Consider the following 12,325-nt stretch of genomic DNA (forward strand, 5'->3'; position numbering starts at 1 on the left):
GGCAATGGTAGATAGAGAGGACTTTGATCTTTCTGGAATTGAAGTTGGGATACTCTTTCATTTGAATAAGAAAATAGTATAATGATTGGAATACTTTTTCATTTGAATAAAAAAATAGTGTAATGATCGGAATACTTTTCTATTTGAACAAAAAAATAGTCTAATGTCTCGAGAAACACTTTTCAGTAGTTTTTTAAGGAAAAAGTGTCCACTGATAAAGTGAAGAATTTTTTTTTCCAATATCATGTTCTCTGAGGGCAGTGAGTGGTCAATAAAGTGATAACAGCTGGTAGAATTTCGAGAAGTTTTCTGGGGGAGTATTGTAACTGTGTGTACGTGCCAACGGTCTTTTCGAAACGGTCGGTCGAATCTCGAAGATGAACCATACTATGGACCTCCATCTGTGGTTTTCGGTAACAATGCGCGAAGAATGCTGGAAAAAAGTCGAATTCGTCATCTAGTGTTTTAGATAGTACATCAAGGGGAAAAGTGTATTTTTATTGGGGTGTGTCAACACCAACAGTGCACTAGAAGAGAGTTGTGCTCTGTGCTTGGTGGAATCTGTGACAATCTCTTAAGGTATAGGTATACTCTAAAATATGATACCTATAATTAAATATTACTTTCGATAATACACAGTTAGCTACAAAGAAAAGGATAATAAAATTATCTGTCTACTGTGACAATGTTTGACCATATAGATATCTAATAGTTATAACAGGAGTGCAAAGGTTCCATAACTTGGATTAGGAAACAATTAATCAACGTTTATAGGACTTCCTTTGGGGTCCAGGTACTTCCTTTGATTACAAGAAATTTAATTTAATTGGTGGATGGTATTGGTGGATGCTATTGAGAGATACAGTAAAACCTCGATGATTCAAAGTACTCAGAGATTCAAACCTGAAGTATCCTTTTAATCACTAGTTCTATCTCCGCCAGCAAAAAACTATTAAATCACAGTCAAGTGCTGAATCGATGCTCTAGTGTATTCTTGTTGTTGTTGTAACCACTATGCGCAACTCTGAATAACAGAGATTCTGAATAATTGAGGTTTTACTGTATCCTTAACTGTCCTCCTTTTAATTCCCTCGCTCCTCCTTAAGCCTGGGCGAAGCTAGATTCGTTGAGTGCTCAATTGAGCCTTTCGCTGGTCTCAGCACTGGTGAGCTAAGGAATGTTCCCTGAGATCCCCAGTTTCCGTGTCGGGAAACGTGATACTAGGGAAAATCTTCTACGAAAGCTAACATCAACCCCTGGAGTTAATAGAAGTTCTGTTATATGTCTTCATTCTTTCTATTTAAAAAAATATATCTGTAGTATATATCTTTCATGTCTACATAATTTTTTCCTCTATAATATTTTATATATTGACGAGTGACACATATCTCCTCGAAATTTCAAAAATCAGTAGGAGAAAATTTGGTGGAACAGTGATTCCACTCCTCAGAAGGTTTGACTAGAAGAATCAACGTTAATTGGACAAACGAATGCGAAGTCAGTTCAATCAATCTTTCCCCTTTGATCTCGACTGAAAGATTAATTAACGGGGTACCTCTGATACCTGATCATCTGTAATGATTCCAACTAGGGCATCTTGTAATTTATTAGGCTGTCTTTAATCATTTCTGTTAACGGTGTCAATTTAGATTGAAATGGTACAAAGTAAAGAAGAATAATTTCTGTTTATTTTGAGGTTGCAGATGGTGCTGGTTTTTTAGTCAAGGTTTGTGGTAAACATAGATTAAGTTTATTTTGAAAGAGAAGCGTATAGACGTTAATAGGAACGTGCTAAATCATTATTACCGCATTTACTGAGATTAATGATCGGTGCCATTTTACGTGTTCCATCAGCCATAATTCCTCATTTATGTACTATTTTTCTCCATCTTTCAATCTGTTATTAACTTACTATGGATATATTCACAAGTACGATTTATCTGAATATTTAGCATGCAGAAAATGTGCAGTGTATGGTTTGTACAGGTTACAAGGGTATAAATTGTTATTTAAAAAATACTGTAAATAATTATTGTCACTGATTAATCGTCAATGCAACTCGTAGGTGTCTGATTTTGCGAGGATAATAACAGTACATGGTGAATCATGTTATTAGTCACATTTTCATGTGTACTGGTCGATATTTACTGTACGCATAATATTTTATTATACATACAATCTTTATTTTCAAACACGAGAATATAAGAAAACTCGAATTTTTCAAAACCAGAATATCAGGTACCTTTCATTTTCAAAAAAACAAAAACCAAGAGATAATGCTCTCCATTGTTCTCACGGTTACCAAATTTCTGCAATAATTACTAAAGTCATGAAACAGAGAGACCATTCACATCTCAACTCATCCCCCCTAAACAGGTTAAACAACGCCAAGTTTAATCATCATCCACTGCTCCATATCACTCAAACATATCAACAAGGAACGACTCACCAGGCCAATGGTAACGCGCTAGTCTTTCATCTAACAAAATAATTAAAGCCCGAAGATCCCGACAGGGAAATACGTTCCTAATCCTCGCGGAATTTCTTAATCCAGTAAAATGAGGTACTTGCCAGAGTGGGTGGATTGCCTGCCAGTGGAGGGCTGCGTGGCAGCAGATTGTGGTGCCTTGGCGGTTTGATCCTCGCTGCTGTGGCCGCTGCTTGTGGCGCTCATTGGGCTATCCACGCCCCTCGTAACGTTGTTCGCGTTGACATTGTTCCCTGTGCCAACCAAACCGCGCGATGTCACTGGGCTCGGGCTTGGGGAGAACAACGAGTGTCCAGCAGGGTAACCGTGCCCAGGCTTTCCGTCCATGGGCGGTATCCACATCTCCTCCAGAGGTATACGACCCCGCGACTCGACCAGCCCTGGCGTGCTCTGGCATCGTCCCATCGCGGCTGGAAATTTATTTTTCGTATGTATAATAATGTAGAATCTAAGATGTCAGACAATGGTGCACGTTCTTCTTAAACTTCATTTGCTTCAAGCGATTTTTGGTTGGTTGAGATGATTGAGCTTGTTTGGAGTAGTTTGTGAATGTGGAGGTGTTTGACAACAGGTGTCAGAAATTTTGGAAGAATTATTGTATGTGTTAGAGTGATGAAGCTGAGTTTGGGGCTACGTTTTGAAGTTATTCATTTTTGGGAAGCGTAGTAGAAATTTGTTGAAAAGGGATATGTATAGCTGAAGAAGCTGAAGGAGTAGTGATTTCTGTTAATTTTTGTCGAGAAAGTACAGACTTAAGAGAGAAAGTAGAACAATTCATTTTTTTTATGTAGGAATATTTGTGATGTGCTGCAATTAAGTGTAACAGAGCATTGATTTAGACTCGGATTATGATTGTATAGGAGGCTATTGTAGGTCGAAATAATAAAATTAGTTGTCGAGAGAATGGTTCACGTGTGAATCGCCCTTTAAGTGAGTTAAATGAAGTTCTACCTCGTAAAGTGTGTCTGGCGCAGGGACTTACTCTACTGCAATCGCTGTGCCAGATCTAAGTAGTAGCTGACACGCTCCCACAGTAGAATAAGTCTTTGTGTCAGACACAGTTATGCGATTCTAGGCAGTTTTAATAACTAATAACTCAAGAACAAATCCTCAAGCCCAATTTTACGATTTTTGATTTTTGCCTTATTCTGGTACATAGAATCCTAAAATTACATTACTCATTTTTGCTTCCTATTACTATTTCGTTTGCTCCAAATTCAGCTGAAATAACGAACCAAATCATTTTTCCTTACACCTCATCCATAATAGGCAATTGGAACAATAACAATATTCAATTAAAAATGAAAACACTGAAGTTTCACCCACCCTTCGTTAACCGAAACGTTTTCAATGTTCGCTCGAATTACATCCTCGCGTGCCTGTCTATATAATTTTTTGAAAACCATTCAGAACATCGAGAGAAGTTTCGCGTTTCATTCAACCTTGTAACATTCTACAAAAGAGTGGTATCACATTTTAAACGTAGCTGTGCTCCACAGAATTTTTATGGTACCAATATGCGTTTTTGTTCTAGAAGTTAGACACATACCTAGCTGAGCATACTGTCCACGAGAGGCGTATCAAGTGTCCTGACAAAGGACCATGAAAAAGAATCTCGAGGAGCAGATAATATACTGTTGACGATAAATCAAAGACAGCCTACTAGCGATTCCATCGATCCACTATAAATTTTCCAAAGGTTAGTCTACGATGGGAAAAATGTTAACCACAGTTTAATTTATCGTACATGGAACGGTGGTTATGTAATGGTGCAGCAAGAATGAGCTTCGATGTGGGGACCTCGAATAAAACCTGGTGACGTGTTGATGGAGATGCATTCTCGATCCTTTTCTCCAAGGTATTTCATTGACTTAGAGCAGCGAACACAGCGCTACGCTAATACCACAGAAGAATATATAATGTGGGGGATAGAATGGGAATAAAGATGGCTCTGTCAGTGTGCTCAAAGGTATGCAGGCTTGCATAGTCTGTAAGAAGGATTTTGGTCTCTGAACGGATAGTGGTTTCGAGTTACAGATGACCAGGCAGATAGACTTGTTAATTTACATAGAAATAAACACGCAGATAAACACACAGAAACACACAGATTGCATAGACAAATGAACTTGTCAAGTTACGACTAATTAGCTAGATAGATTTGTCAAAGTACAGTTGATTAGATAGTTAGACTTGTCAAATTACAATCGACTAGAAGGATAAGCTTATTCAATTACAGTTGATTAGATAGACAGCCTCGACAAATTGCAAGTGGTGGAAACTGAGCCTACCTTGTCTATTGTTAGGATGTAGTTCTAATTAAAAGAGATTGAGATTAGTCGAATATAGGATTGGTTTTCAATTGAATTTCAATTGTTTTCTAGGTGATATCGAATTTTCAGTATCCTGAGAATATCTAGCTATTGGATAACTCAGCTCTAGTGACTCCCCTGCAATCAGGAGTTGAAAAATTGAAGTATGCTCTAAAAATATTACTATATCTAGATTTTGTGGAATCAAGTGAAACTGAGATCCAAGAGTATTCAAACTAATCCTCCAACTGTAATTAATACTATAATACCATGTTGAAATCCTTTCATACATGGATATCATTCCAAAAGCCAAGTCTATCAAATTGTTATTTTGTAACTTGTAAATATTCTTCATCGAAAGGTCTAATGCACTTCTTGGTGACAAATAGACTGAGTATATTTATGTATTATATGCCAAGCAGTAGAAGAGACCTTTCAGAAGACAGACACCAGTTTTACTTTTTATATAAAATTATGTTTAGCTTAATTCTTCAACCACATGATTAATAAGAAATTTCTGTAATAATACCCATAATTTATACATCTATCATTTTATTAGGTACGTGTCTATCTTTGCACAAGCATCCTTACTTCAGCGATAAAACTCAACACCATCGATAAAATGATTCGTGGTCCTCTGACTTTCTAGACCTCTTCCAAAAACTTTCACTGCGAGTTGCTCGTTCGATTTCTCTGTTGAAGAGTGCTTCTTTGGGCAACAGTGTCCGACCGTCTCTCATTTTCGCCAGCAAGCTTCTTTAATTAAGCCACCGCCTTTCTCATTGTGTGGCCACTGCAGTCGAGCGCGCACACGCGCCCTGACGTATGAACGTGCCGCATCTTCGCTTTCAGATTGCACACCGATGCGATTCACCGATTCGAAAGTTCCCTCGTAACGCGAAACTTTCTTTCGTCGATCGGAGGGGACAGATGGGAGGCAAGCTGCACCTGTTTCGAACTTCCAGATTAATCAATTAAACGCCCCTGCCTTGTCGACGCATACCAGGAAAGATTCTTTTGGTGGTTCCCTTTGACGCCCTCGCTCATTGTCTTTCCAGGCTTTACTCGTCGACAACAGGCTGACGAGCTCTTTGATACGATCCCTTCTTTCAACATAGTTGCACGCCACCGCGTAATTATGCCTAAGCGCGGAATTTAGCCTTGCTGTGGCACCTTTCAACTTCACTTTGCGGTATGACAGGTCTCGCTGATGGATTTGCGAAGACGATATATCTGATTTTGAACTGGGTAATTCAAGAGCTGAGCTTCTGGGTCTTGTTTAGGGTTGAGTGGCATGTAGATCAGCGTTTGTTCATGGTTAAAGGGAAAGTTGGAAGAGAGTTTTCAACTCTGATCGTGTATTTAATTTTAAACACTTTTTTAACACTTTTTTTTCTTGATGCTAGAATTTTGTTCAAAGATTGTGCAGTTTTATTGAAGTTTGACAAATATATATGTAATCTTGAAATCTAATATTTATTTTCCTTTTTTTTTAATTTGTCTAGTGTTGATTAGAAAATGAAGAATATGTTTAATACTTAATTTTAGTTTGAATTTATCGAGAAATAAATTGATATTTTCCTGAGTTAAATAATATGTGAATTAGTTGTTCTCTTAGTATTAATACGTGACAATCACAAGATAATTCTGCAGCGAATGGTATCTAATAATTGTTTAATAGCTAGCCATAGAATCGTAAGATGACCAGCGTGTTTTCAGATTTTACTGCCTCAGATTATTTTTTACGGTGCGCGATAAAAAGCACCGTTTGCGGAGATCCATCAACGATAGTTGAAAATATGTAGCCACGTACTGCTGCAGCACGTAGCAGTTTTATGCCAGCAATGATCAGCGCGGTGCATTGATCGTGCTTCCCATTTTGTGGAACCTGGGAAATACTCATTTATTTCTTCTAATAAATGTGCGAGAGCAATACTGGAAATATTGATCAGCAGCCCCGATTGAATTTGATATTTTTTCAGTAGGTCTTCATTGCATTTTTGCTACTTCAATCTTTTTTTCCACAACATTTTCTGAGGAATCTTGACACCACTTAAGATTACTTCCTATAAACTAATTTTCAAAATTTGATACTTTATATTAGTATCCTAAAATCTAATTTTCTACATCATCGCCTATTCTGCACTTTTCCTACAACAATCACCTTGTTATAAGTCACAGCTTAGCTATTAACCTACGCCTCAAATTTTGAAACTAAATCCTCAAAAATCTATCTGCAGACATAACACGATTTTTTACTCTTAAAGTTGAGATTGCAGGTATATATATGTAATTATTTTGAAGCCACTCACCTTTCTTGAGAGGTGCTTTCTTATACTTCTCCAGCCTCTTCACAGCGATAGCCTCGAGCCTGATCCTGGCTGCAGGGTATTCCTTCAGCACGTCCCACATATCCTTCTTGCTGAGGACAAAGAGGTCCGAGTAGCCCACCGAGCGCACGCTGGCTGTTCGTCGATTACCTGCGTTGATGTAGCCATTTATTGGTTATCGGGATGCATCAAGCTTTCTTTTGCATCTGCACGGAATCGATCTGTCGATCGTTCCTCGACCCCACGGATATTCATCGATCCTGCGGGCCTACCGTCAATTTCGAACGTGTTCTGCGATACGCTGATAGATTCTATACGAAAGCACAACCTTGGCTCATTCGCCGTGAAAATCATGCTGAGAATGTTCTTGTTCGTATGTCGATAAACTACTTTATTCGTTATACGCGTTTCGGTGCAGATCAATGGGTCTCGTTTGTATCGTATGTGTGAAGAAGTATTGTAAATATTGAGATGGTCTTGGAACATGGTGTCGTGGATTGTGGAATATGTTTAAGAGGACAATGTGGATCTTATATTACGAAGAGAGTGTCGTGAGTGGGTAAATTGTAGTTAAATATGTGGTATTGTAAAAGTCATAAATAAAATTGAGGCGAGCTATTGTAGTATTTTCAATGCATGTAAATACTTTTGGAAAGTATTTTGATGAAAGTGTAAGAATATCTGAAAGAAATTGTAAGGATTGTGATGTTTTTGGGACCATTAAAATTGTTTTGAAGTGTGAGACAAATATTCTAAAAATTAGAAAAAGGTTGAAAAGTATTTAATAAGATAGTGTCAATATTATGCGATCATTCATACGACAATATAGTTTAGTGATAAAAGGTGTAATATCAAGCCATTAGTTTTCAAGAAAGGCAGTCACTTTATACATTACAGACGATGCAATTTTTGAGTTTTAGAACTAGTTGCTTAGTCATTCGAATAATAATGATACAAGTTTTACATATTACAATAAGATTGATGTTAAAAAATAAAAAATAGTACGTATTGACTACCCTTCCTATTATATGGAAATATTGTAATATTTAGTCACATATGTAGACGAAAAATTTGTCACATAATGGAAATCATCTAATATACAGGGATCTAACTACAATAGTCAATATACGGACGCATAGAAAATAATATCAAATCTGAATGCAGATCAATTACACTCGCGAAGAGTGTACGCATCACAGCAATAAGTTAACAATAAGAATTATTAAAATGCTAAGTCAAGAAATGAGTAATGAAGAATTGTGAGAAATGTAGTTACATGAACAGTGCACTGATTAACAATAAGAAAATAGAGAGATGGAAGTAAATCTAGGAAACATTTGTTATATTAATTAAACATGAATCAATTTACAACGCGTGCAGTTGGTTTTAAAATATTCGAATCGAGTGTAACATCGCTAATGTTAAAGTTAATATGTACGTACGTAACTAATGAATTTAAACTCATTCTCTTAAAAGCAGTTTCCAGTCGAGAAACATATTATCACTGTAATTATTATTACTGTAATGTACCAAGTTCTAATTATGTACGCAATAATTTGTGATCCAATTAATTCTTTCTCTCATTTCTTGAACAATACCTTTTGAGCATATATTCATAATCCACGTTTTAGTGAAAAGCTTCATTAGTGAATACATAATGTCACTGTATATGAGAAAAGTATTCTGTATTTAAAATTACATTTAGATTTCCACAATAATTTCACCCCTCTCTGACTCCTCCTACAACTACTATAATTACAATTGCAATCGTCCGAATATATTCCTGACCCACTGCACGCCGTCTGTATAATTAATGTTACTCATTCAGTCTCAATTATTTCACTACGGGCGTTGGTAAATTAATTAACCGTAACTCGGTACAAGATTGACAGTAGCAACCGGTCGAAATTCAGCTTCCAAGTAGAATCAGGCGATGTTAATCAGACAGCGGTAATTGAACAGACTCGCGTGACATTAAAGTGAGGATCCTCGCTCTCGTCGTGACATGTTTGAAAATGTTTCCTTCGATTTGACGAAAACGAAAGGTTAAAAGAGAGATGGAAATTTCAGCATGTTATAAAAGCATCGACTGCCAAAAATAACGAGAAGGGAGTCCAAGAATGCTAGAAGAGCATATCAATACTTTCAAATGATCAATTCTAAACTAAGTCTTCTAATTTGACTACCAAAGCGTGATAAAAGAGAAATGATTAAAAGTAATATATGTTTTTTTTTTTGAAATCGATCTATCGACACGACCTGTGGCTGACTTTTATATAAATTATCCGCTGAAAAAAAGCTACGATACAAGGAATTTTTTATAAGATTAATTTGTCAGCAGAGCGTGTTGATTTATCGGCTGGAAAGACGAAGATTGATAAAAACAGAGGGTCGAAGACTAAAGGGCAATTCGTGGCACGGGTCTTATTCTCAAACGTATCGACGATCTCGCAACGATGTTATCCCGTGTTGCGTAATCAACTGAATCTTCGAGTTGATTATAGCTCCGAGTGAAAATTAACGGCGGAGAGGAAGAACACAGGGAAGTTGATCGAAAACGTTGTTATTTTTCACAGATGCTTTAAATTCATGAGCAAAGCGCATATTCATGAAACTATAACACCAACATCCAATTTCCAATCTTGCTTTGATATCTTTTCCATGTTGTTTAACCCTGTTAGTATTTATCTTTCAAGCTTTCTTCATCAAACTTCATCCCTTTTCAATTAAATCTCATGTATACCCTGTATTTATATTCTTGAATATTCATGGTGTATTGATAACGTTTGGATGCAAATAGCTTTTATATTAATTATTGTAAAAACCACTCAAAGATTAATACTATAGAAGAAATATCGTAATGCCTCCATACAAGTCCACAGTGAGAGTCCCTCCATGAACTTCTCTCAAGGTTTGACAAAAAGGTCTAACGTCATTAATTATTCGATTAAATATAAAAGACTTTTTCAGAAAGTAAAGAAAGATTTTTTTACGTATTAAATATTCTATGCTAGACAACTTTTTGTACGAATTGTTGAGCTGTATTGGTTCGTTGCGCGAACGTCGATCACGGTAGCAGTGTGGACAATCGACAATAGGAATGTCGGTGACAGAGAGAGTACGAGAGTGACAAAAGAAAGTGGCTAGGAGAAATCGTTTTTAGATCGGCTCATACCGGCTCGACGGCTTGCCCTCTCACAGAGTGGTAAGAACGTGAAACGTGAAAACGTGATCGTGAAAAACGAGGGGGACAGCTCACGGGCCCCTGGTCCGCTTGGAATATTTACCGCACTCTTTACCTGCAGTCCCCATATTGAGAATGCTGATCTCCCCGAAGTAGGAACCCGCCTTAAGGGTAGCGAGGACTGTCTTCCCATTGTCAGCCACCACCTGCAGTCGGCCTCTGTTCACTATGTACATCTCCTTTCCTACCTCACCTGTAACAAATTTCAAACGCATAAAACATTAAATACTGCGCAGAGGGTGCTTGGCTACAGATGGGGGAAAATTGGAAGGGTGATTTTAGACGTCAAAGTAAGGCAAGAATAGAGAATCAAGGATAGGGAAATTATGTTCGAGCTTAATTAACTCTCTCTTTGTTAATTATACACAGGGTGATCCATTTGAAGTTTCACACCTAATTATCTCTTACACTATAGATTGCTTCAAGAAATGTTTCAAATAAAACTTATCCTGTTTCAGGGGAGACATCTTGATGATCACAAATTTTCTCTAAGTGAAAATGTTGTTTAAAACACTTTTTGAGAGGAGCTATAGTTTAGGAGATGATTACATGCAAAACTTCAAATAGGTCTTTCTGTATTGCTGAAAACTTTGCCTTTAAATATTCTTTTACCCACAACTAAACACACTGTATATAAAAATATTAGTATAATTCTACTTTTAATTTGAAGTGAAATTTTTGGTCATTTAATTACTTAAAGTGAAAGCTTAAATCTTCAAAAGGTGCTTTCTAGATTCTGCTCTTGAAGGTAAAAGACTTTTCTAGTATTAGGAAGTTAACATATAATAATTGACTTCTGTTAGCGACACCGCTACTGTTTTCTTGAAATATAGGTACTAAAATTATGGACTTCTTTAATAGCGATCGACATACGTCACGTTTGCTGTTTATTAAGAGTAAATTAGAATTAAGGAGATGGCAGAGTCAGATTTAACTCCGCGAACTTGGTTCGCCTACTATTTCTCTGATTTCCTTTCTACTCTGTATTTCGTTCTCCTTCGAATAAAAGTGGCTCGAGCATTGCGCTGTTCAACAATTTGCGTCGGTGTGTTAGAAGTTATTACCTTCCTCAATGTTTCAATATAGCTTGAACAGGAAAAGGAACCGAGAAAAAGTGTTTCCAGAAAAGGAAACAAGTATGGAATTCACAATTGATTCTAGTCGTAGTGTTCCTATTTCACAGTATCAGTGACACACAATGTACACTAGTTTTTGTTGGAAACGAATTTAAAATAGATTTAAAAAGAGTTCTGATATTTAATCAATACTGTATATCTCCAGATATGTTCTTATTGTGTCTTGGATAGCTATAAAGTTATTGACATTAATATTTTTAATTCACTTTAAAATAATGAGAGTATTTTTAAAGTTTCTGCTTAGTTGCCCCGATAATTAATTAAACTCTGACACTTGCGTCTATTTTCAACTCTACTTTTAGCATCGATCGAGGTTTCCCATTTGCTAGAATTTATTTTAGGGAATGTGCTACATGAATAATTAAACTCGCGACAATCACCCCATTGATAATGATTAAAACAATACTTTTCCACTACCATTCAACGCCAGTTGCAAGTATTTATCCTTTCTCTTAAATTCCACGAAGTGTCAGTACTTCCTTCAGGAGCTCGAAGAAGCTAACTTCGAGTGAAGTAATTTTTGTCTCCAAACTATATCCTCTTTTACGACCCCGAAGAAGAAAGACGGTAAGAAAAAGGAGGGTCCAGCAGCTGGCGTGAAACGCAACAGGGCACGTCTTAAAAAAGACACGGGAAGCTGGGCATTTGTAACTAAAGTAGTAACAGCGAGTTATAAGTCGAGGTGAACTCGGTCGACGCAAACTGCACGTCAGTGATGAGCTCGAAGTAAGGTCGGCCATCAAACGGAAGCATCCAGCGACGGCAGGAAACGTCTGCCGCATTCCAGGAGTCATGCAGCGGTCGTTTCCACGACGATG

The 12,325-nt window shown here is 37.1% G+C and overlaps 1 protein-coding gene across 1 annotated transcript in view; it reads right to left on the reverse strand.

Annotated features, from left to right (window-relative positions):
* Positions 1–2,501: 2,501 nt before the first annotated feature.
* LOC143178977 (cyclic nucleotide-gated channel alpha-3) overlaps positions 2,502–12,325 on the reverse strand; it is an 81,054-nt gene continuing 71,230 nt past the window's right edge. Inside the window, exons 9-11 of the mRNA XM_076377927.1 lie at positions 10,415–10,564; positions 7,110–7,277; positions 2,502–2,898 (exon numbers count right to left, since the gene is read on the reverse strand). Coding sequence (XP_076234042.1) covers positions 2,546–2,898; positions 7,110–7,277; positions 10,415–10,564 — 671 coding nt within the window. The 3' untranslated portion in view covers positions 2,502–2,545. The remainder of the gene's footprint in view (positions 2,899–7,109; positions 7,278–10,414; positions 10,565–12,325) is intronic.

The sequence above is a fragment of the Calliopsis andreniformis genome, chromosome 5, assembly GCF_051401765.1.
Source record: "Calliopsis andreniformis isolate RMS-2024a chromosome 5, iyCalAndr_principal, whole genome shotgun sequence".
NCBI lineage: Eukaryota > Metazoa > Arthropoda > Insecta > Hymenoptera > Andrenidae > Calliopsis > Calliopsis andreniformis.